Consider the following 24128-nt stretch of genomic DNA (forward strand, 5'->3'; position numbering starts at 1 on the left):
CTCCCCAGGGCTGGTGGGACAGCTGCCCAGGGCCCACTGCCCTCCAGCCACTCAGGAAGACCTGACCGTAGTTCCAGATGTCCATGCATCTGTCAGCATCCATGCATCCGTTCATCTGTCAGTGTCCGTGCATCTGTCAGTGTCTATGCATCTATTCGTGTCCATGCGTCTGTGTCCGTGTGCCTGTCAGTATCCATTCGTCTGTTGGTGTCCATGTGTCTGTCCATGTCTCTGCCTCTTGTCAGTGTCCATGTGTTGGTGTGTCCATATGTCTGTCTGTATCTGTGTCCGTCAGTGTCTGCGCATCTGTTGGTGAATGACGGTCACCATGGCCCTGTCTGCGCCTCCCCTCAGCCCCCGCACGGATGCCCCAGCCCCCAGCCGACTCCGCCCTGCACCCGGGGACCTTCCTGGGGCCTCCTGGGGCCTGATGGTGAGCTTATGCTGTGTTGGTGTGTGCGCAGCTGTGTGTGAACACGTGTGTGTGTTCCCCACAGGCTCTGCAACTGCCCAAGGCGACCTTCCACTTGGGGCTGGGAGGGAGACTCCTTCCGGAAGGCCCCTTGCTCCCCACCAACTTCCTGCCTGTGGTGTTTTCCTAGTGGCAGGTGGGCAACACGCCTCCTAATCTGTGCCAGGCCGTCCTCCGGGAGGCCCCCTGCCGCCCACTCCTGGTGGGTGACACTGAGGCTCTGCTGGGCGGCCGCGAGGGGCTGTGAGCACCGCGACCAAGCTGCAGGGCCCACGGGCTCCCGAGAGCACCCTCCCTCCAGGGCCCTCTCTCCAGTGCCTGCACGGTGCTGCCATTCTCCTCCACCCGCACACGCACCCCACACAGGGCCGAGCTCCTTCCCCAGCCCTGACGCCCGTGGAGCATCCCCTCTCCCCTCTCCCAAACTGAGGCCCCTGGGCAGCTCTGCTGCACGAGGAGCTGGCACCCCCTTGGAACCTGCCCTCTGGGACATCCAGTCCCCTCTTCACCCCTGCCTGGTCCTGGGGCACCTGCCTTCCTCCCCCATGGGACACAGAGCTCTGGCGCACCAGGGTCCCCCAACTCCAGTCTCGAGGAGGAGCTCAGCACCAACCGTATGTCGGAGGGCCACGGAGCAGCATGGGACCCCCGTGTTCCTTGCTGGGTGCCAGACCCCCATGCTCAGCTGCCTCTTGTGGGAAGGCTCCTGGCAGCGCAGAGCCCAGAGGGGGGTCTGTGGGCTGCCCCATGCCCAGGGCCTGGCCATGGCAGGTGCTTGCTGAGTACTCATTCGACTCTTCCCAAAACATCAGGCGCCCGGGGCTGTGCCAGGCCACCTGTGCCCATGGGCTTGTGTGCAGGGGGGTGTGTGTGCACACGGGTGCTTGTGTGTGCTGGGTGGGCAGCAGAGCTGGCCCCTCCCTGGGGTCCCCATGCAGCAGTGGCTGGTGCCTAACGGGCAGGGAGCCCCAGGGGCCTTCCAGCAGCTGCCCGCTGCAGGGGGGACAGGCCCGGACCTGCTCGTGCCGCCGGAAGAGGGGAGCGGGCGGGGACTGTGGGTGGAGGACAGGGGGCTGCGGACCGAGGCAGCGTGCCAGCTGTGGGGTTCGCCGTGCAGGGTCCTCGCACATTTCTGAATTTGCAGGATCGTTGCTCAGTGAACGGCGCCAGTGAGTTTGGCCTGAAGGCTGAGCCCCAGGGGCGGAGGAAGGAAAGAATCTGCTGGGGGCGGTGCAGCCCCCCATGGGGAGAGGCGCAGGACTGGAGGCGTCTCGAAGGGGGCCTGTGGCCTGGCCCGAGCCGTCCCCAGGCGGTGGTGCTGGGCTGTGGGGCCGGGGGTGAGGCGGAAGGCGCGGGGAGCCCAGGGACAGCTTTGCCACCCACCCCTTAACCCTGAGGAGCAGGCGGGGGTGCGGCCCCGTGCCACCGACAGGCGGGAAAACGGGCTCGGAGAGAGGCTAAGACGTCAAGGCAGAGGGTGGGGGTGGGGTCAAGGGGAGAACCTGGGGAATGGGGGGCCCTGGAGGGACAGGGGTGCTGCCTGGCGGGTTCTGCATCTGCCCAGCAGGCTCCTGGCACCCGCAGACGCCCCTCCTCGGCCCGCTGACTTGCACGCGAGGTTAGGGCTGCACTGATGAGGAAACAGGCACAGGACAGGGCAGTCCTGACGGTGGGGCCAGGTCAGGGGCAGAGGTGACGCTGGGACCCCTCACTCTGGGCACCTGCCCCTTTCAGCCTCACCCCGTGCACCAGCCCCGGCTCAGCCCCTGGGCGCCCTGGGTGCCCCCTAGTCCCCACTCCCTCTCCTTGCCCCAAGGGTCGGCACCAGACGGCAGGCCCGGAGATGGGGGTTTATTGGACGAAGAACATAAATAAAAACAACTGGGCTCTGGGGGTGCAGGGGCTCGCAAGATATTTACAACAGGACGCCCGGCCCTGGGGGCTCGGGGTGGCTCAGAGGGCCGCGAGCAGGGCCGTGAGGAGCAGGAGGACCGAGTGGGCCGCCAGGCTGGGCGCCAAGCTCTGGCCCAGGGGCAGCTGGAGCCGGGGGTCTCGCCTCGGGCCCCCCGCCGGCTGGAAGCGCAGCTCGGGGATAACGCGGCGGATCCAGGCGTGGTGGGAGGTGACGCGGATGTAGACACCGGGGCGGTTCCGGCGGGCGCAGCCCTCACCCCAGCTGATGACGCCGGCCTGCAGCCACGAGCCGCCCACGAGGCACACCAGCGGGCCCCCCGAGTCGCCCTGCGGGGACAGGCACGGCAGAGCTGGCAGGAGTGCACGCCCCGTGGCACTGGGGCCCTCACCCCTCAGCCGCTGCCATGTCTAGCATTCCCAGACCACCTGCCTGGTCGCACTAGGGCTGTGCTCAAAATGCAGATTCCTAGGCCCCACCCCCCACCCACCACCTGGGACTCTGCGAGGGGTCGGGACTCTGCTGTCTGAAGGCAAGTGCCTCCCTGGCCTCGGTGGTGGGGCAGGGCTGAGCCCCCCAATGGCCACCACAGCCCCCACCTTGCAGGCGTCCTTCTTGCCCTCGGCGAAGCCGGCACAGAGCATGTCATTCTTGATGGTCTTGGGCTGGAAGCCGGACTCGGCGTCTTTGCTGTAGAGCAGGTTGCACTTCGGGGTGGCAATGATGGGCACAGCCAGCTTCTGGAGGACCCCCGGGTTGGGCAAGCGGTCTGGGAGGGGTGGGTGACAGCTGACAGCTCAGAGAACAGCCTCACCGAGGACCCCACGGCCCTGGGGTCTCGAGAGCCCAGCTGCCTCTCCCCCTTTCTTGCTTGGGTTTAGACCTTCTCTTCCAGCTCTGGGCTTTGCAGGAAAGAATTCCTTCCCAGCACCACGATGGGCTCCCCTCTCTCTTCCTCCTCTGCTTCCCCTCCTCCTCCTGGGTCTACTGCCCCTTTCCCACCCACCCCCACTGGTTTGAGTAGAGACCATTTTTATCAATGTCTGCAGAAAAAGATTGTTGGTTCAGAGTGGCCCCCAGTTTGCCTGGGACATGTCCCCCATTCTCTCCTGGCCCTGCCCTCCTTACCTTGCTCACTGAGGCTGCCCCAGCCGGTGATTGAGCAGTTCATGCCTGTCCCAAAGACGACCGAGGGGTCGGGCACGCACACGGGCAGGATGTGGTCAGTGAAGGTCACGGGCGCCTCCAGCTCAACCAGGGCCACGTCGGCACTGGAGGCCATGCCCTGGTACAGGGGGTTGTTCTCCACCCGCTTCACTGCGGCGTACACGGCGTGCGGCCCTGGCTTCACCAGCTGCCGCGCCCCCAGCAGGACGCGGTACAGGGATGTATCCGAGGTGCTGGCGGGAAGAATGGAGGGGGTGAGCCTCCAAGTGCCTCTCTCCTGACCCACCACAGGGCCTGAAATCTCCCTGCACGTTCTCTTCAAAGCCCTGCCCTCCAGGGCCGAGGGCCGTGTGCAGCACTTGATGGCAGCCAGAGTGCCGCCTTCCAGCCCCAGCCCCACCCTGGGCAGCCGGCAGTGACCCTGGGGAGTCCCCCAGCGAGTTCCCTGTGACTCAGTGCCCTCATCTGTAAAATGGGCAACACAACAGACCCTCCCTGACAGTCCCACCGGGAGGGTCGAGGGAAACGGCCCAGCCCTGCCCACCGGGGTGCAGTGGGAGCCAGGCCGGTGGGCCCTGGACGCCGCCCATCCCGGAGAATGGCTGAGTGTCTGGATTATGAGGCGGGGCTCTCAAAGAATCAGAGCTGCGGTGAGACAGGACGCGGGATGCTTTCGGGGTTCCAGCCTGGCTTGGGGACGGGGCGGCCCTTTGCTCAGGGCCTGCAGAGCCGACCTCAGCGGGGTGGGGAGGGGGAAGGGGCGGTCTCCCACGTCCTCGGGCTTGTCTGTGCTCACAGAACCCCAGCCGGGAAGGCGGTGCCCCGGGTTTGACAGGTGGGACGGGGAGACGGCGACCAGGGTCCGGGGCAGGGAGGCGCCTTTGCAGCAACAGCGCCCCTGACGGAGACCAGTAGGGCCGGGCCCCCTCCCCTCCCCGCGGGCGCGCATGCGCAGGGCTGGCTCCCGGGCGGACGCGCATGCGCAGGGCTGGCTCGCGGCGGGGCGCTGTCCGCGGTGCTGACGGGCGGGCGGGCGCGGGAGGCGGCGGGGGCGACTCACTTGGAGAAGCAGTGCGCGGCCGTGAGGACCCACCGCTCCGTGATGAGGCTGCCCCCGCAGAAGTGGCTCCCGTCGCGCTGGATGCTGACCTGCCACGGCCACTCGCCTTCCTCCGCCTCCTGCCCCCCCACCATCCGGTTCAGCATCCTCGGGCGCCCGCAGGCTGGGGGAACACGGGCGCGGCGCTGAGGGGGGGCGGCTCGGCTCCCCGCCCCCAGCCCCCCACCCCGGCGCCCACTCCCGGCTTCACTCCGGGCCGCCCTGCCCTGGCTCAGGGAAAGCTGTTGGCCTGGGCGCCCAGCTCAGCCTCTGATTCCGGGGGACCCTCCCCAGCCGTGGAAGGAACCCCGCCCCGGCCTCACTCCCCACCACTCTGAAATGGGGGAAGCGCAGTGACGCGGAGCTGGTGAAGCTCTTCCCCCGGGGTCTGAAGCAGAGCAGGGGCTCCCCGCGAGAGGGTGCCCTCTGCAAGGCAGGTGACCCCGAGGGGGCTGGTAGAGCGACACGGCCTCCATTAGGTCCTCAGGCCTCAGCCTCGATCGTTTCCCTTTTCCTGCTCACCCCCAAACCCGCCTCAGTGCTCCTACCCCGCCCTGCTCTGCACTGCGTCTGCCAGCCCCTCCTCCTCCACTTCTTTCTGGGCCCCAGTTCCTCCCAGCACAATTTCTCCTTCCTTTGGAGGGATGCTCTGGGTGCCCGTGCCCCTGGGTGGGGTGGCTGTGTACCTGCGGTGGCGGGTGGCGGTGGATGTGTTCCTGGGGGGTGCTGGATGGGGGTGGTGGCTGTGTACCTGGGGGTTTGCTAGAGGGGAGTGGGTGCATACACGAGTGGGGAGGCACTTCCGCTTTGCTCTTAAGAGTGAGAATCTTCCCCTGTGGTGCAGGCGTCCCTGGCCAGGGTTGTGATTCTGGAGCAAGCCCACTCCTATCCTTCTGCCACCCCCCATCCCCCACCCAGAGGCTTTGGGTGCTCACCTCTGGATGCCTTGGCTCCCTGAGTCCCTGGAAAACAGACAAAGGGGGTGAACAACAACTTTGCAGAAGCCAAGGTCTGCACCCCCTCTCACCAGCCCTGCTGGTCAGCTCAGCCCCTCCCCAAGTCCCCGCCCGCCCTCCCAAGGACTCAGGAGGGACAGGCCACAGAGGGACCTGGCGGGAGAGGCCGGTGACCTCTACCTTCCCCCCGGGCCTGACCCTCTGCAGGGTTCACAGACCCAGGCCTCTGGGCCAGAGCTTATCTGCAAGGCTGGGCCAGCTTCCTGCCACGCGGAGAGCCAGTCAGAAGACACCAGTGAAGCGCCTGGCTGGACCTTCCTGCTGGGGGGAAGGGGTCCCCAGACTTCACACTCCACACCCATCCCCATCTGGAGTTTGGTGTAGCTCGGAGCTGGGATGAAGGCCTGTCTCTGCCTTTCCAAGGCCTGGGGCCACCTCCTAGCCTGAGCCAGAGTCAGCCACTCCCCTTCAAGTTCTTCCCAAGTCCGACCTCCACCCCGAGACGACCCCAGCCCCACAGCTCCTATTTCAGGGGGACAGAGGAGCCTCAGGGATTCCCAGGAGCTCACCCTCCCTCTGGCATCCCAGCACGCTGGGCCGGGACACCTCCCTCCCTTCCACTTCCCTGCACCCCAGAGTGAGGGGGCAAGGCCTGTTATGTGGCCTTTAGCCAGGACCCAAGCCCCCATCCCAGCCTTGAGACCCCAGCCCCCTGCCAGCAAGTATGCTGAGAGTGCCAATCGAGAGCCCTTCGCCTCCACCCCAGTCCCTGTAGCTGGTTCACTGGGGGCAGAGCTCATCAGAGCAGCCCCTCTCCCCTCCCCGGCTCTCAGCATTTCTCCTAAACTCCAACCCTCCCCAGGCCCGGAGTGTGGGGCAGCTGCTGCTGACTGCGTCACAGTCACACACACATGGGGACAGGAAGCGGCCAGCTGCAGCTCTCTGTGGGGGGCCCAAGGAGCCCCTTTCTTCCTGACAGATTCGCAGTCTGGGGGCACACCCCCCAACACTGAGGGTGGGACTGGAGGATGAGGCAGCAGAGGGGAGAGGCTGGGGCTGAAAGCACAGGGCAGGACAAGCCACTTTTCAAAGGAGGGGAGCCAGGTGTCAGCCCTGTGGGCAGCAGGGAATAGGAAGTCTGCCCTGGACACCTGGGAGCTTTATTTCCATCAGCCCCTCTCACCTTAGTATAATTTAATTAGATCTGTAACACCTGGCTCCCTCCCTCACGCTCTCCAAGGCCTGATAACTCTGCTTACAAAATGATGCTCCGACTTGCCCAGCCCTGTCCCCCCTGGTGTTTGGGCTCTTCCCCTCTCCAGGATTTTGCATGAGGCGCCTCTTGGTCCTCCGTGCCCCGGGCTCCCCGCAGCAGCCCAGAGGAACTATCTGCCACTTCTCATTTATGCTGGGCTTCCCTGCCCCTGTTTGCTCATGCCCCCCCCGTCCACTTGGATGTGTCCCCAAGACCAAATCCTAGACTGTCCAAAGTCTGATGAAATGCCTCCTCCTCCAGGAAGCCCTGTTTGCTTGCACTGTCTTGTCTCAGAAGGCTTGTGCCCTCTCCTGAGCTCTCTGTCCTCCTGCTGGGTGTCACATGGCCCCACCCACCTCGCCCTGGAGTTGGAACTGTCATCTCATCTCAGGGGATCCTGAGCTCAGAGATTGCCAGGGAGGAACAGAACGAGTGTGGCTGGGGATGCCAGGGCTTATCAGAAAGGGGTACTTGGGGCCCTGGGCTCCGTGGGGTGGGTGTCCTATTGGGGACTGGAAGAGACAGCCAGTGGTGTCGGGTCTGTTGTCCCCAGGCCCAGGGACCCTGAAGTTCCCATAGCTGGTTGGGATGTGGCTCGGCCGGAGGGCTGGGAGGAGCCCTGGGAGGACACCAGAGGCCAGCTGGGTGCCAGGCCCGCCTGGCTGGGGGTGAGGATGCCGAGGAAGGAGAGCAGGCTCCAGGCCGCGGCCGGCTTTGGAGCCAAACGCAGGCTGCGTGTCCACTGGGGCAACAGATAACCTTGATCCTCAGAGCCACGGGGAACGGTCACTGCTGTGCACATCCCAGGGAGACGGAGGAGGCCGGGCTGCCCCCACACACCCACACACACAGATGCTGACCCAGTGCCTCCCACCACCCGGGACATGGAAGCCCGAGCCCAGGCCGCACCGCAGCTGGGGTGACCCGCCAGGCCCTGGGAGGTGACATGAGGACAGGGAAGTGCGGTGGCCGCCAGGCTGGCTGGGCTGGCCCAGGAATGCAGGAGAGTTTCCTGGGCAGAGAGGCCCACCCTGCAGGGAGGGAGGGAGGGGCCTGGCAGGTGGGGCCCCCAAGGCTGGCTCCCAGTGACCCCAACTGCGACCAGGAAAGGGGACGTCACTGGAAGGAGGGCAGGCCCCTCTGCAGCCTGCACCTCGGCCCCCAGCTCTCTGCTGAGCCCCCCACAAGCTGCCCCTGTGTTGCCAGAGTCAGGCCTGGTCCCAGCTGACGGTGGTTCAGGGATTTGGAGCCCATTGGCCCAAGTTCAAATCCAGCCAAGTGGTCTGAAACACCTGGCGCCTCCGTGGCTTCATCTGGGAAATGGGGGGCTCACAACTGCCGCTCTAGAGTTTTGGGGAGGAAGGAGCAGCCGAGAAGCAGCAGAAGCACCAGGCCGGGAGTAGGCCTCAGGAGCGCCCAAGGAAAGGGGGGGCCCCAAAGCCCCTGCCAATGTCACGGCCTCGGGTCCGCTCCATCCTGCCCCCCACACACCTGCTCTCCCCACTCCACGCCCCCGGTGGGGACACTTGGAACCTTCCTACCTGCCTTGGGCTCGGCCTGGGCTCCAGGGACAGGTCCTGGTGGGAAGCAGCGGCCCTCAGTGCACCCCGGGACTCACCGAGACTGAGCAGCAGCAGCAGCAGCGCAGCGGCCGGGGCCCACATGTTCTCGGGGGCGGGCGGGGAGCGTGGGGCAGTGCTGGCAGGGCGCAGGCTCCATGAAGTGGGGTTTTATGCCGGAGGTGAGTGTGGGCCCGGCTATGCCACCCAACCTGTCCGCCCGGCACACCCGGCTCCTCACCGGCAGGAAGGAGTCTCCCGGGAGCCCGACTCCACCGTGACCTGGCCCTGAACCCCCACCCCACCTCCGGGCCGGGGCCGGGGTGCTCACACTGGGCCCCCTCTCCCACCTGACCCCACACCCCCTCAACTGACCACAGGCCCACACGAGCTGTGGGCCCCACAAGACCCGCCCTGTCCCATTCACTCATTCGCTCATTGGTTCATTCGTTCCCTGTTTACTGAGCAGCTACTAGATCCCAGACGACAGTGACCAAATCAAAGGGCTCATTAGGCTCCCACCTGGGCAGATGAGGGAAGCTTGTTGGAAAAGAGCGCGGGAAGGGGTCGGGAAGTGGGGGGTCCCCGGCTGACTTAGCACCCCTCACGGGCCCTGCCCCCCAGCAAACTGGGTCCCCGAAGCCCCCACCCAACACGAGGGCGCCGGGACGCCCCAGCGGCTGCACCCCGCTCCCGGGCCAGGGGCGGGGGGCTGCCCGGAACCCGCGGGCCGGCGGGCGGGGCGGAAGCGGGTTCCGGGAAGGCCGGGTCGGGGTGACGGTCCCCGGCGTCCCTGCCCTGGGCGCGGCTGCTCGGGCTTCGGGCCCCGGCGGAAGCCGCCCCGGGAGGAAGTTATTTGGGGCACGGGGCTGATGTCAGAGCCGGGAGTCGGGGCTCCGCGGCCACTCCCCGCCAGGCCGCGGGGTCGGGGTGCGCGCGGGGCCCCTGGACACGGCCCGTCGGCCCTGGGGCTGCGGGGACGCTGGACGCCGAGGCGGCGCCCTGCCTCAATTTCCCCTCCTGTGCAAGGGGTGCGTGCGTGGGGTGGGCGTTCCCGGGGCGCGCGGGGCCTCCCCACCCCAAGGCGCCCCCGTGGGCGCTGCGCCCGCCGCTCTCTCCGCCCCCCCAGCGGCCCTGCGAGGGGGGCGCCGCCCCAATTCGGGTCTCCGGCCCCGCTGCGGGCCCGCGCGTCCCCCTGTCCCCTGGGGCACCGGCGGGAACCCCGGGATCCTCACTCCGCCTCCCGCCCGAGTGTTTTCTTAGCGCACTTGGCGCCAGCGGTGCTCCAGGTGCCAGAAGCACCAGGTAAACCAAACAGACCTCAGCCCACAGCGTGCAGAGGGAGCCAGCAGGAAATCATTTAGGAAAAAACTGTTGACTTGGAAACATGGAAAGTGTGGCAAAAGCTTCTGCACGCCCCCAACTCTCCAGGCGTCTCTTTGCCCCCGGAACCAACCCCTTCCTTTGGGCCCCTCTTGCTGCTTTCCCTGCCTTTTCCTTTTCAAGCCAGTGCCTTTAAGGGTGAGTCTCCGCAAGCAAGCAGCCAAAGTGAGCACAGGGGTCAGAAAGCCGGGACTCCAGGGACAGTGACAGTCCTACAGAATAACACAGTCACCCTGGGAGGACAGGCCCCGGGGCCCACCCCGACAGGGTGGGTGGGGGTGAGTGGGAGCCAGGGCCCTTCTCCTGCCATGCCTGTGCAGAGGGAAACAGGATTTGAATCCGGTCCCTCATCTTAAAAAGTGGCACGGGCATATTTCAGCTCTCTGGAGGGAGAAGGGCTTTCTAGGTTGGGAGCTGCAGAAGACAACAGAAAAGAACAGGTGCGTGTGGTCCCTCAGTTAAAGCACACAACCCAGCCCGGTTACAATCTTGATAAAGAGGCAAACAATAAGGAAAATGTGTGCAGAAAATATGGCAAAACCCTGACACCTTTCCTATGTCAAGTGCTCAAGAAACCGATCAGAAGAGCACCAAGACCCTAAAGATTAAAACAAACGAGGGACGCAAACTGACAAGTCACCAAAGAGGAAACCCATCTGGGTGACAGAGTCACTCAGCCCCGGGAATGAAATCGATGCAAATCGAAGCCCGGGCCGAGGCGGCGCTCCCGGGCTGGCCCGGCTGGAAGGAAGGTCTCCCGCTGAGCCGCGGCGGAATGGGCCGGCACAGCCGTCTCGGAGATCGGAAATCGGTCTGCGGGCTTGTGCCCCGGCTTTTTAAGTTTATTCCCTTTGGCTTGGTGACTTCACCGCTGGAAGTCTGTCCTAGAGGGAGCCTCCTAACTACAGAACTATGGCATCGTCAGGTTATTTATATTTGCAAAACGAACAAAACAAAACCCACAAACAAAAACGACCAGCAGCAGACTGGTAAATGCGACATCTGAGCAGCGTTCCTTGCGATGCCCTTCTCCAGGGAGTGGCGGGTCAGCGTGGAAAACGCCCGCGCCGTCTCAGGGGAGACGGAAAGGGTGTCCAGGGAGGGGTCTTGGTTTGCCAGGACCGCAGTGGCCGGGGACCACCCGCTGGGCGGGAGTCCATCTGCTCCCGGTTTGGAGGCTGGAAGTTCACCATCGGCAGGCCCTGGCTCCGCTGCAGTCTGGAATGTTCTCGGGGTGGCTTGCTGGCAGTCAGTGCCCCCTCCGTCGCAGGGCCTTCTGCCTCTTCCTGTCCCTCTTGTGGCTTCTCCTTCCGTGTCCAAATTCCCTTTGGGTTAAGCCAACTCTGATTCCATCTGGCCTCATCAGAATCAGCTCTTCTGAAGAGCCCGTTTACCACCGAGGGCACCCCACAGGACAGGGCTGGCAGGGAGGACACGGCTATCCTATCCAGGGGTATAAAGCTTTGTAGGAAGTGCAGTAACCTCACAAAAAACTCAGAGTTCCAAACAAAAGCAATGACAACCCCCGAAAGAAAAGGCTGCAAGGCGTTTGGCAGCGACCAGCTCCGAGGGCTTCACTGGGGCTCCTTCGGCAGCGGTGGAAGGGGCCAAGTCAGAGTCTTGGAACCCCTGTGTTGCTCCAGATGGAGGAGGAGCCGTAGGGATGCAGGTGGTGCTCACGGCCTCGCTGCCTCCCCCCAGGACCCTGCGAACCCCGAGATGTGTTTCCCCGAGGGCTGCGGCTTCTGACGTTCAAACCAAGGCGTTGGCTGTGGCATCCTGCTGCTGATTCGCTGCGGTGCTGGGGTTCTCCAGCTTACATCCCTGCCCCCCGTCACCTGCTGTGTCTTTGGTCCTCTCCTGTGAAGTCTTCTCAGACTCCTGGCTTTTTTTTTTTTTAATTCAATTTTATTGAGATACAGTCACATACCATACAGTCATCCAAAGTGTACAATCAGCTGCTCACAGCACCATCATACAGTTGTACATTCATCACCCCAATCTATTTTTGAATGTTTTCCTTGTACCAGAAAAAGTGAAAATAAGAATAAAAAATAAAAGTAAAGAACACCCAGATCACTGTCCCCCCACCCCACCCTAATTTTCATTTAGTTTTTGTCCCCATTCTTTTACTCATCCATCCATACACTGGATAAAGGGAGTGTGATCCACAAGGTTTTCACAATCACACTGTCACTCCTTGTAAGCTACATTGTTATACAATCGTCTTCAAGAGTCAAGGCTACTGGGTTAGAGTTTGGTAGTTTCAGGTATTTACTTCTAGCTATTCCAATATATTAAAACCTACAAAGGGTCATCTATATAGTGCATAAGAATGTCTACCAGAGTGACCTCTCGACTCCACTTGGAATCTTCTCAGCCACTGAAACTTTATTTCATTTCATTTCGTATCCCCCTGTTGGTCAAGAAGATGTTCTCAATCCCACGATGTCAGGTCCAGATTCATCCCCTGACTCCTGGCTTTTTATAAGATCTCCGGTAATACAGGTTCAGGCCCTCCTACTTCAGTTGGCCACACCTTAACTAATATTAACATCTTCAAATATTCTGATTTACAAATGGATTCGAACCCGCAGGAACATGGATCAAGATTAAGAACATGACTTTTGTTGAGGTGTATAATTCAATCTACTGTACCTCCCATGCACCATTCTTGGGAAGGAAAGATGTTCTCCAATAAAAAAAAGGGTAAACCAAGAAAGTGGCAAATGTGGGTCATAGAAAACAGAGATTGAACATGGAAGAGGAGTGGAGAGAATCTCCAGGATCACGGGAAAGGGGGGCTCAAGGAGACAACTGTGCCCGAGCCTGGCAGGCAGTCGGTCTCCACTGAGACTCAGGAAACAAGGATGGGGAGGTTATCGCCAGGCCTTCCCCACTGGACCATGTTTTTAATCTTATGAGACTACTGCAGGGTGTGCTCCACAAAAATAAGGATGTAAACCAAGAAAGAGCAAGACCTGTGATCCAGGAAATAGATAATCCATACCAGGAAAAAGGCAAATGGAATTCCAAGGATGTCAGCTAAGTCATGTGCCCGGATGACAGCCAGACAGACAGAAGTAGAACACAGATCTCAAGGAGGGATGTGGTGAAAAAAATTAAGTAGTACTGATATATTCTCTAATGAGACTGACCTTGTGAAAAACTGTACTAAAAGCCAACTGGAATAAAATGAACAGAAACAACAACAAGGCAACTATTAACTTCAGGGAAGAAGTAAGAAAGGAAACAACCTTTGTGCCTTACAAAGCTCAGCTATGAATAATATTTCAGCAGACATAGTAATGCTGATGGCACTAAAATGCCCAGTAATTACCATATAATATATTGGGAGATTGTAGGGATTGGCAGAGGGAAGGATAAATCAGAGAGCTCATAGTAACTCAATAAGTAAAGTATAAAACTTATTAACCATAAGATAGATCTATATAGGAATATAGATACAGGCAAATACCGGGAAAGCAGCTAAAAGAGCTAAAAACAACTGCCTCTGGGAAGGGGACTAGAAGTGTGGAAGGGTGGGGCAGTAAACTGCTGAAACTTTTTTAAAGCCTTTTAGTAGTAGTTGACTTTTAAAGCAATATGCATCTATTACTTTAAAAAATAAAAAAAGTATTAAATTTTAAAAGGCAGTGGAAAGAAAGCATGGGAACAAATGAGTATACCTTTGGATGACAGTGTTAGAATACTGGATATTCAGATTTATTCTTGTCGAGTGTTTTCCTGAATATAAAAGTAATACCTGTTGCAACAAGAAAAAAAAATCAAGCAATAAAGAAATGTCTGAAGCATAAAGCAAAAGTCCATCATGTTTGTTTGTTTCTTTGTTTTTAAATTCAGTTTTATTGAGATATAGTCACATATCATACAGTCATCTGTGGTGTACAATCAGCTGTTCACAGTACCATCATATAGTTGTGCACTCATCACCCCAATCTATTTTTGAACATTTTCCTTACACCAGAAAGGATCAGAATAAGAATAAAAAATAAAAAATAAAAAAGAACACCCAAATCATCCCCATTTTTCTACTTATCCATCCATAAACTGGATAAAGGGAGTGTGAGCCACAAAGTTTTCACAATCACACTGTCACCCATTGTAAGCTACATTGTTATACAATTGTCTTCAAGAGTCAAGGCTACTGGGTTAGAGTTTGGTAGTTTCAGGTATTTACTTCTAGCTATTCCAATACATTAAAACCTCAGAGGTGTTATCTATATAGTGCATAAGAATGTCCACCAGAGTGACCTCTCGACTCCATTTGAAAGCTCTCAGCCACTGAAGTTCTATTTTGTTTCATTTTACATCCCCTTTTTGGTCAATAAGATGTTCTCAATCCCACGATGCCAGGTCCAGATTCATCCCCGGGAGTCATATCCTGCGTTGCCAGGGAGATTTACACCCCTGGGAGTCAGGTCCCACTTAGGGGGGAGGCAGTGAGGTCAAAGCCAAAGTGGCTTAGTTAGCAAGAGCGGGCCACATCTGAGCAACAAAGAGGCACTCAGGGAGAGACTCCTAGGCACAATCATAAGCAGGTTTAGCCTCTCCTTGCAGCACCAAGCTTCATAGTGGCCAGCCCCAAGACAGAAAAGCCCATCGTGTTTTGATTATCTATCACTGTGTAACAAACCACCCACAACAACCATTTCCTTACCTCTCCCAACTGTGCGCTGCCTGAGCTCACCCGGGCAGTGCCCGCCATGGTGACAGGGACTGCAGATATTTGGGGATCTTGCCTGAGCCGGAAGGTTCAGAATGGCTCCCTCCCGGGTCAGGCGCCCTGGCAGGGATGGCTGGAAAGCTGGGCGCCCTGAGGCCCTGGGATGCCTCTGAGGGGGTTCCCAGGGCCCCTCCCGCTTCCCGGGCCCTTTCCCGTGGTCCTTCCAGCAGGGCAGCCACCTTGGTGCGGGGTGGCTCAGACTTGCCAAGAGTGTAAAAGCAGAAGCTGTCAAGCCTTCGACGGCAAACTTCCACCACATCCTATTCGCTCTCGTGAGCTACTGGGAGATAGATTCAGCATAGAAAGGATGGACAGTGCCTCCGAAACCGGGAGGCAGGGCTGGTTAGGGGCCTCTTTGGTGACTTGACATCACAGACTGCTCCTTCGTCCCCAGCGATTGGCCCCTCTCCCACGAGTTGAGAACACTCTCTCCCTCCTAGCTCCCCCAGAGCCTCATCTTGTCAACTAAATCAGATCCAGGTGCAGATGAGGCTGCCCAGGTATGGTGTCTCCGGATCTGCAGGGCCGCGGAGGAACGAGAGAAGCCATCTCCCCCTGTCCAGCCAGCATGCCAGGTGAGAAAGGGACAGTAAACCCCTTGCATGGCAATCACCGGTCCTCAAGTGATTCCCAGCCCAGCTGGGCACACACTGCCAACTCCCCCTGCCCCGGAGCAGGGAACGCATGTCCATCGGGCCTGTTTCTGTTAACTGGGAGTGGTTTCTCCATGGCTCTTAGCTCCACCCTCTAGGCTCTCAGCTTTGGCCTCTGACTCATCTGTTCTTTTCCAGACAACGGCCCATGTTTGTAGCTGAATAGTGTTCTCAGCCTGCTCCCTGCCTGGAGAATGGAGGAGACCCACAGGAGGGTCCCTTTCTGTCCACACTGATACAACTGCTTTAAGAACTTGGCTCCATTTCATTAGACAAAAGCCACCTTCAGAAATCTTTTGGAGACAGGACCCTCCATACCAAGGCTGAAAGGCAGGTGCTGTGGGGCAGCACCTTTACATTATTTTGTCTCCTGAGAGGATTTGTAAGGCATGGAGTTCAGTCTTTCTGAGGTCTGAACAAACGTTCTTAAGCTCGAATCCTCGAGTTCTCAATCCAAGGCCATGATAAGGCTCTATCTGTGCCTTATCATAATTCAGCTAAAAGAAACTAGTTGGCATTTCAATCTTCTGCAACCCTCCTTCATCCAAACCCCAAGTTCATTAAGTATATTTTCAAATTTTCACATTAGTGCAGGTGACAGTGTTGTCAAACTTTCCACACGACACACACCCCACCCCCAGCACAGGTTACCATTTCCTCCTGTCCCTCTAGCTTCTCTTCCAGCCACCAGGCAGTCAAAGACCCAATATTACATATTTTAATTTTTTATTACAACATTCCACTTCCCATTTCAGTTATCCATTGCCGTATAACCAACCATCCCAAAACTCAGTGGATTCAAATGAAAACCACTGTGCTGTGAACATGATTTTGTCAGCTGACTGGGCTCAGCCGGGTGGTTTTCCTACTCCTTGTGATGTTGGCTAGGTCTTTAGTTTCCTGGAGGTTTTCTTAGGTTCAAATGTCTAAGAAAGCTCCCTCACATGTCTGGCAAGCTGGAAAGCTGTGATCAGCCGGGATGCTGAGAGAACTGGGCCTTTTTCTCTCTCCACAGAGTCTGCGGCCTCTATGGGGCTCCTCCAAGCATTGTCTCCCTGAGGGTGGCTGCGTGAACTCGTTTTCTGATGCTGCCATACAAAGGACCAAACGTAATGGCTTAAAACAGCACATATTATTTAACAGTTTTGAAGATCAGAAGTCCAGCATGAGTCTCACTCAGTTAAAATCAAAGTATCTGTGGCTGTGTCCTTTCTCTAGGCTCTAGGGAAGAATCTGTTTCCTGCTTCTTTGGGCTGTTGGCAGAATTCACTTCTTTGCAGTTGTAGAACCGAGGTCTTAGTTTCCTTGTGGGCTGTAAGTTGAAGGTTGTTGCCAACTTCTTGAGGCTACTGCATTCCTTGGCTCATGGCCTCCTGCCTCCATCTTCCAAGTCAGTAACGGTGGGTCAAGTCCTTCTAACGTTAAATCTCTTGGACACTTTTCTGTTGTCACATCTCTCTCTAAGCACAGCCAGGAAAGGTGCTCTGCTTTTATGGACTCTGGTGACTACATGGGGTCTGCCCAGTTCATCTCCCATCTCCTGATTCTTTAACTTAATCACATCAGCAAGGTCCCTTTTGGCCATGGTAGGTAACATTTCCATAGGTTCCAGGATGAGGCAATGGGCATTTGTGGGGGATGTCATGGTTTCTCCGCTGCTAAAACACATACCAAACAATGGGTTGCCTTAATTACAGGAATTTATTGGCTCATGGTTTCAGAGGCTGGATGCTGTCTTCCCCCTGGGGTCGGTATCTTCTGGTTGGCCAGCGATCTTTGGGATTCCCTGGCCTTTCCCTCCCATGACAATGCACATGGCGGCATCTTCTCCTTTCTCTTCTGGGTACCACTGACATCCAGCTCCGCTGCTCCCCGTGGCTGCCTCTCCTTTGCTGTCCAGTTCCCCTGGCAGCTAAGGACTTCAGCCTTACTGGATCAAGACACACCCTCATTCAGTTTGGACACAACATTCACAAATGGGTTCAAACCCACAGGACCAGGGGTTGGGCCTGATCATGCCTTTGGTGGGGGGACATGATTCAGTCCCCAACAGGGGCCATTTTTTGCCTTCTACACTGGGCTTCTTACCTGGCAGCACAGGACTCCCTAGAGGGCCAAAGTAGAAGCTGCTGGATCTTTTCCTAGTGTAGGCTTGGAACTGAAACAGCATCACTTCTGCAGCATCTTATTGGTGAAAAACAGCTGGAAGGGAGCACACTAGAGTCAACACTGGGGGGCCATCTGGTGGCCACTGCTGGAGATGAGCCACTGGTGCCCCAAACAGAACCGTTTTTAATGTCTGTGGCCCATCCTTTATTTAGTTTTGCAAAGTGTCAACTTTACTAGGGTGGAAATATTTGCCAGAATGCCTCCCCATGTTGGGGTGGCTGGTCAGAAGGTAAATTGAGCAAGATGATGCCGGTGGAGATGAAGCAGCACAAGTGGCTGCTGACCTGCTGACCCACTCTGGGCTGCAGCCAGACCCCACATCCTCCAGCTCCCGCCAGATCCTTGGGGTCCTGAGCCAGGCTCACATGCAGCTTCATGGCAGAGGGCACCAGTTACCTCTGTGGGTCACCCACGGTGTCAAGGTTGGAGGTGCAAGGACAGATGTGGTTTCAGAGTATCCTCACGCGTTCCAGTTTGTCCTTACTCTTTCTTGCTTCACACTTAATTTTTTCCTGTTTGTCAGCCCTCCTGGTTTCAGTCTTATCACCAGAGGCACAGGCAACAACCTTCCACCGACTCCACTTCCCCCCAAGATCATGTAAGATCTAATCTCTCCAATCAATTCTTATTCCCAATCACTCATGGGGTTTGTGATTTCCTGTTCAAACCCTAACATATTACATGAATGTGTTTTATGCTGATCTTCACATTTAAACCAATGGGGAAAAGAGAAGATTATTCAATAAAATTACTGAAAAAATTAGCTTATATATTTGTACAAATTAAATTATATCTGCACTTCATATCACTCATTAAAAATGATGAATACCCAAGCTATAAGCATTTTGGAAGAAAATAATAGCAGACTATGTTTATAACTTTAGAATACATAAAGGTCTTTTTTTTTAAATACAGGATGCCCACATACCACCCTATTATTAACACCTTGCATTGGTGTGGAATATTTGTTACAACTGATGACAGTACTTTTTTATAATTGTACTTTTGACCATTCATGGTTTAACCTAGGGCTCACTGTTCATCTTGTGCAGTTCCATGGATTTTAATTTTTTAAATTTTTGTTCTAGTACCACATACACAAACTAATATTTCTCCTTTTAACAACATTCAGATATATTTTTCAGTGCTGTTAATTACGTTCACAGTGTTGTGCTACCATCACCACTATCCGTTACCAAAACATTTCCATCATTTCAAATAGAAAATTTGGTTTGATACCAACTTGACTTCAACAGCCAACTCCCCAGGAGGAAAAAAAAAATCCCTATCTGTTGGCCAATTGCTGTGGTGTAAATTTCCCAGCATGGCTGATTTCAAGCTATCAACCTGGCGTCACTGACCGTGGAGTTGGGAAAAGTGTGCAGTAGCTTACACCTCAATAGAATTTCCACCACGGATGTCAATAACTTCAAGAAGGCAGGTAATAACAAAACGTAGTAAAAGAATCAGGAAGTGATCATTTTGAGTATTTGTTACCTTTGTTTCTTAGAACTTATTTAACTGCAGGTTTATGTAATTTAATTTTAATAATGACTTGCAAAATTCCCGAAAATTTAACCGTCTGCGCTAGCGGTTCAGTACAAGTTGCCTGCAGTGAGCCACTGTCCGCCTCCCCCATCGGCGGTGTCTTCTCATCGGTACACGTTGTACTTACTGGACCGGACTCCTGGGTGCTGGGAAAGCCCACCCAGGAGCAGCCACCCGGGGGCGACAGACGCAGCGACACGCCGGCGGGACTGGAGGGCGGGGCCTGGGGCTCACCTGGCCGGAGCCCCGCCCCCGAGCGCACCTGTCCTCCCTCGGGGGCCCGGGGACGGCCACGAATCGCCCCCACCCGCGGGGTAAAGCCGGACTCGCCCTCCGCGCCCAGCCCCGTGCGCCCCGCAGCATGCGCATGCGCGTCCCGGCGCCGGCCGAGGCCCATTTCGGCCCCCACCCGACAACCCCCGCGGCCGGAAGTGGCCCTGGGCCGAGCGGTCCTTCCCGGCAACGCTTGCGCCCTGACCTTACTTCTGCCGGTCATGGGCTCAGAGCAAGTTCAGGTGGTTAACTGGCCGGAGATAATTAATCACTGAGCAGTTAGCTTACATTTTCCCCTGTCCTGAGCCCAGCTGGATTAGGGACAGGAGTTTCCTCCTGAGTCACCCGGAGGCAGCAGTGCCAGGGAGATGCCGCGAAGGCGACTGCCCGAAGCCCGGGGGCGCTGGGGAGCAGGCAGTGCCCAGCTGGGCCAGGAGGCCCGAAGCTGGGGTGAGGGGCCTGCCAGCTTCTGTGTGACTTTAGGCAGAGCCCTCGACCTTGCCGGGCCTCGGTTTCCACGGCAGACACCCCCGGTTGCCTCTGACATGCGTCACCCCTCATGCCTTGTTAGCTCCGGCGCTCAGGCCTCCAGGGGAGAGTCATCCCAGTGGCCATGTTACTGTTGGACTCCACCCACCCTGATGGACCTTTCCCCTTGTCAAGTTCTGGCTCCCTGGAAATACCACCAAAAAACCCACTTACTAATTTACTTGAAAGAGTCTTGGTACAGCAGAAGGGAGAGGGCAAAGTTGGGGTGTTGAGGTTTGGGGGTCTGGTTTAAGGTGGATCTTTTGATGCAGGGCTTAACTAGAACTGGGTAAGGACCATGTCATAATAGTTCGTGTTGGTGGTGGCTGTGAGGGCTGGGTTTTCAAGTCTTGGAGCCTAAAAGTTGTTTGCTACCTATTGGAAACTTGTGCAGTGATAAATAGATTTTCCTGAAGTCAAGAAGTAAGGTTACCTGCAACTGTTGTCTTCCTGGGCACAGGTTTCCTGGAATACTAAAGTCATTTTGATGAAAATAGTGGGATAATAAAATAATGTTAATAGAGACAGTAAGCTGTAGTTGGTTGTAGATGATTTTGGTGCCCACTTGGGTAGGCAAGTGACCCAATTCTGGCCAATGTGCCCAGAGGGAAAATATGCTCAGGGCTTTGGGGAAAGTTTTCTATGCTCTTCTGTGGCTGCCATGACAAAGTACCACAAACTGTGTGCTTGAAACAACAGAAATTTATTCTCTCATAGTTCCGGAGGCTCAAGTCTGAAATAAAGGTGTCAGAGTGCTCAGCTTGCTTCCTCCAGAAGCTCTAGGAGAGAATCCTTCCTTGTCTCCCTTGTATTCTAATGTTTGCTTGCAATCCTTGCTGTTCCTTGACCTGTGGCAGCATAAATTCAGTCTCTGACTGTCTTCACATGGGCGTCTTCCCTCTGTGTCTGTCTCATCTCCCCTTCTTGTAAGTGCACTGTCATACTGGATGAAGTGCCCGCCTGACTGCAGTATGACTCATCTTAACTGATTCCATCTGCAATGGTCCTATTCTAAATAAGGCCACATTTGGAGGTGCTGGGGAATAAAACTTCAACATGACTTTTTTGGGGACACAATTCAACCCAGAACAGAGACCCTGGAAGACACGGTCCCTTTCGTGCACCTTCTAAACGACGTGTTTGCTGGAGATACAGCAGCTGTCTTACCAGACTGGAGCCTTGGCAGACAGCACAGAGATGCAGCATCATCTGGCCAGTTGGGAACCAGGGCATCTTCTTGCCAGCCTGGAGCTGAGGCATTTGGTTGTCGGCCTGATGTCAGCCGAGGCTCTGGGAGCCACCTCTACAGCTGGGGGAGGTAGCCGTTACCCTGAGGGCAAAGCCAAAAAAAACAGAGAAGTGGGGCTGGAGGCTGCCCTTCTTCTGGAGATACATTTTCTTTTATTTCCTTCAGCCATTGTGAGTTGGATTTCTCTGACTGTGGCCCACAAGGCATCCTGTGGATGGTTGTGGTTTCTTGCCTATGAAATGAGGGGTTCGTATCACGGGGGAGGGGTAGGAGCTGGGCATGCAGTGACACGACCAGTTTGCAGCCTCTTGTAGCCTTTCAGTGTTTAGGCACCATAGTGCTTACAAAAATGTCTGAGTCCTGGAAAATAATTCTTACTCCTAAATAGGAAAAGGAATCTGCTAATTGAGGTGAATAGATGTGTGTTAAATGTCTCTAAAACTTACCTATTTCCACTGGTTGTTTGCCCTCGCATATAGTGACAGGTCACTGTGTTCACTGGGTGGAGGGTGCGTGTCCCTGTGTTTGATGCCGTGTGGTGGGGGCTTCAATGAAGAGTCCATGAGGCTTAATCAAGGTCTTAAAATAGCCCCTTGGCGGCTCCTCAGAGAGCTAAGTGTAGAACCACCATGGGCCTGGCAATCCCTCTCCTAGGCTTAGACCTCGAAGAATTGAAAGCAGGGACTCAGACATCGGCACACCAATGTTCACAGCAGCATTATTCACAATAGCCAACAGGTGGAAACAACTCATGTGTCCATCAACAGTTGAATGGATAAACAAAATGTGCTCTATCCATGCAATGGAATATTACTCAGTCATAAAAAGGAATGGAGTTCTGATACCTGTTAAAACATGGATGAACCCTGAAGACATTATGTTGAGTAAAAGAAGCCAAACACAACAAGACAAATATTGTGTGACCTAACGCATATGAATAATTCAAATATACAGATTCATAGAGTTGGAAATTAGAATATAGGCTGCCAGGGGCCAGGGTGCAGAAATGGGGATTTAATGCTTAATGGGTACAGACTTTCTACTTGAGGTGATGGAAGAGTCTTGGTAATGGATGGTGGTGATGATAGCACAACTCTGTCAATTAATTAACACCACTGAATTGTGTACTTTATGTTGTATATATGTTATCACAATAAAAAATTAAGGAAAAAAATCCATAGGACTGTACAACACAAAGAGTAAACCTTGATGTAAACTATGGACTTTCGTTAATAATATAACTATAATAATATTGGTTCTTTAGTTGTAACAAATGTCCTACACTAATGCAAAATGTTAACAATAGGGAAAACTGTGTATAGGCGTGGGGTGGGGAGTCTAAGGGAACTCTGTATCTCCTGCAGGATTTTTCTGTAACCTACAGCTGCTCTAAAACATAAAATTTTTAATCAAAGCCCCATGGGGTTTGATTTCCGCCTTTCCCACTTGCCAGCTGTGTGAACCAGGTGGAGCTCCTCCCCTCACTGACCCCACTTCCTCACGTGTGCCGTGGGTGAGCCGATGCCGATGCCTGGGGCAAGGAATGAGGAGGATGGAGCAAGGTGGTGTGTTGAGTTTGGCAGCTGGCAGTTGTTGGAGCCGAGGCCCAGCTGCCTCTGCAAATTGTGGGTAACTAACTTTGCGAGAGACCCAGGAGACTGGTCCGGAGGTCGCAGAGGCTGACCGGGTTGGGAGAAAACAGGAGAAATGACGATGAAAACACCCACCATCTTAGCTCAGGGGCTTTCTGACTGGTTCAGGTCCATTCTGTGACCACCCCCCTTTCCTCCCGCCCTGGCACAAGCGCTAGGGGCTGCCCCAACACCACTCGCATTGGGGGTTCAGGCCTCCCTCTCGCTTCTCTTAGGCTTATGGTCAGGGGCGATATTAAAAATATTCAACAGCAGTTCTTTACAGGCACTGAACCGTCAGAACAGGCTTGCCGGGGTCCCTGGAGGCCCCCAGCCTCATCAGGCGCTAACCTTTCCATTGCCAGCTCATCGGGGGTCTAGGGGAGGCGTGGGGCAGCTGGGCAGGAGGGGTCGCTCAGGGGCTTGGGAAAATGGCCATTTATTGGCGCCCTCCGTGCAGCAGCTGTAAACCTACCTCCTCGGGCAGGACGGGGCAGGTGGAGGTTGGCAGGGAAGCCCTGAGCCACGCCCGGAGGGATCAGGGCAGACCTGGAGGCTGGGGCCGTCGGTGAGGCCTGAGGTTTGACCAGTGTCCCCACGTGGAACTTCCCCGGGTTTCCAGGTCTTCCCCCTTTTAGACAGGAAAACCCTTCCCCTTCCGGTTTCTGTCTGAGGCACTACTGTGGCCTCCTTCCTCCCTCCTGTGCCTGCTCTTCGAAGCGGACCTCGGTGGTTGGTTAAGCCTCCTGGCTCACCAGGCCATTAGCGCGTGAAGAGCCAGCAGATCAGCTCCTTCAAACCCTGCCAGGAATTCAGGGAAACTATTTGCGTTCTGTGTTTCTAGGGTGAAGAAAGGGGAATAAAATAAACCACTGAACAGGTTTTCTGGAGTGTAGTTTGACAATACCTATCAAAAGCTGTAAATAAGTTTATAGACTTTGACCTAGGATTTCACTTCAAGGAACATGACCTGAGGAAATCACTAGCGATACATTCAGAGGTTTACAAACAACGCTGTCTATTGAAGCACTATGTACGTTTCGTACAAAGTAAAAAGAATGACTGTCCAGTATCAAGGGCATGGTTTGGTTAAATCAGGAGACATTGCACAATGGAATTCCTTGCAAGAACTAATAATCATGTTATGAATGGTTACTGACATTTTAAAAGCAGATTAAAATAATATAGCAGTACGAGTCCAATAACATAAAAAGAAAGAAAAAATCTAAGATGTTAATTAAGCAAAAATTTCTAACCCATGTTCCATTGAATTAATTAATCAATTAGTTCAACACATTTGGGTGTACAGTACGTGCCAAGCACTGAGAATATATAGTAAGCTGTCAAAAATAATTTTCAGAAAGCTAAAATCATGACTCAAATCAATATAAAAGGAACACGTCAAAGATTTTAATTCATTAGTGAATGAGGAGTCTAGTAAGAGGTTAAAACAGTTTAAAGGAGAAGTTGAAGAATAGATATATCGACAATCAGGAATGTTAAAATCAACTTGCTAATGGATTCAAA

The 24128-nt window shown here is 55.5% G+C and overlaps 1 protein-coding gene and 1 long non-coding RNA gene across 2 annotated transcripts; both read right to left on the minus strand.

The window, feature by feature from the left end:
- Nucleotides 1–2315: 2315 nt before the first annotated feature.
- Nucleotides 2316–8525, minus strand: PRSS27 (serine protease 27). Its single transcript, XM_037813791.1, has 10 exons — nt 8480–8525; nt 8403–8438; nt 7736–7795; nt 7333–7480; nt 5216–5336; nt 4981–5076; nt 4612–4892; nt 3513–3784; nt 2984–3153; nt 2316–2713 (listed from the first exon to the last, which is right to left on the minus strand). The coding sequence occupies exons 1-10, from the start codon at nt 8523–8525 to the stop codon at nt 2426–2428; spliced, it is 1518 nt and encodes a 505-aa protein (XP_037669719.1). The 3' UTR covers nt 2316–2425.
- Nucleotides 8526–20439: 11914 nt separating this feature from the next.
- Nucleotides 20440–21583, minus strand: LOC119517523. Its single transcript, XR_005213544.1, has 3 exons — nt 21417–21583; nt 20889–21051; nt 20440–20569 (listed from the first exon to the last, which is right to left on the minus strand). It is a non-coding gene; the product is annotated as an uncharacterized LOC119517523 (long non-coding RNA).
- Nucleotides 21584–24128: the final 2545 nt, after the last annotated feature.

The sequence above is a fragment of the Choloepus didactylus genome, chromosome 21 (assembly GCF_015220235.1).
Source record: "Choloepus didactylus isolate mChoDid1 chromosome 21, mChoDid1.pri, whole genome shotgun sequence".
In the NCBI taxonomy this organism is placed as follows: domain Eukaryota; kingdom Metazoa; phylum Chordata; class Mammalia; order Pilosa; family Megalonychidae; genus Choloepus; species Choloepus didactylus.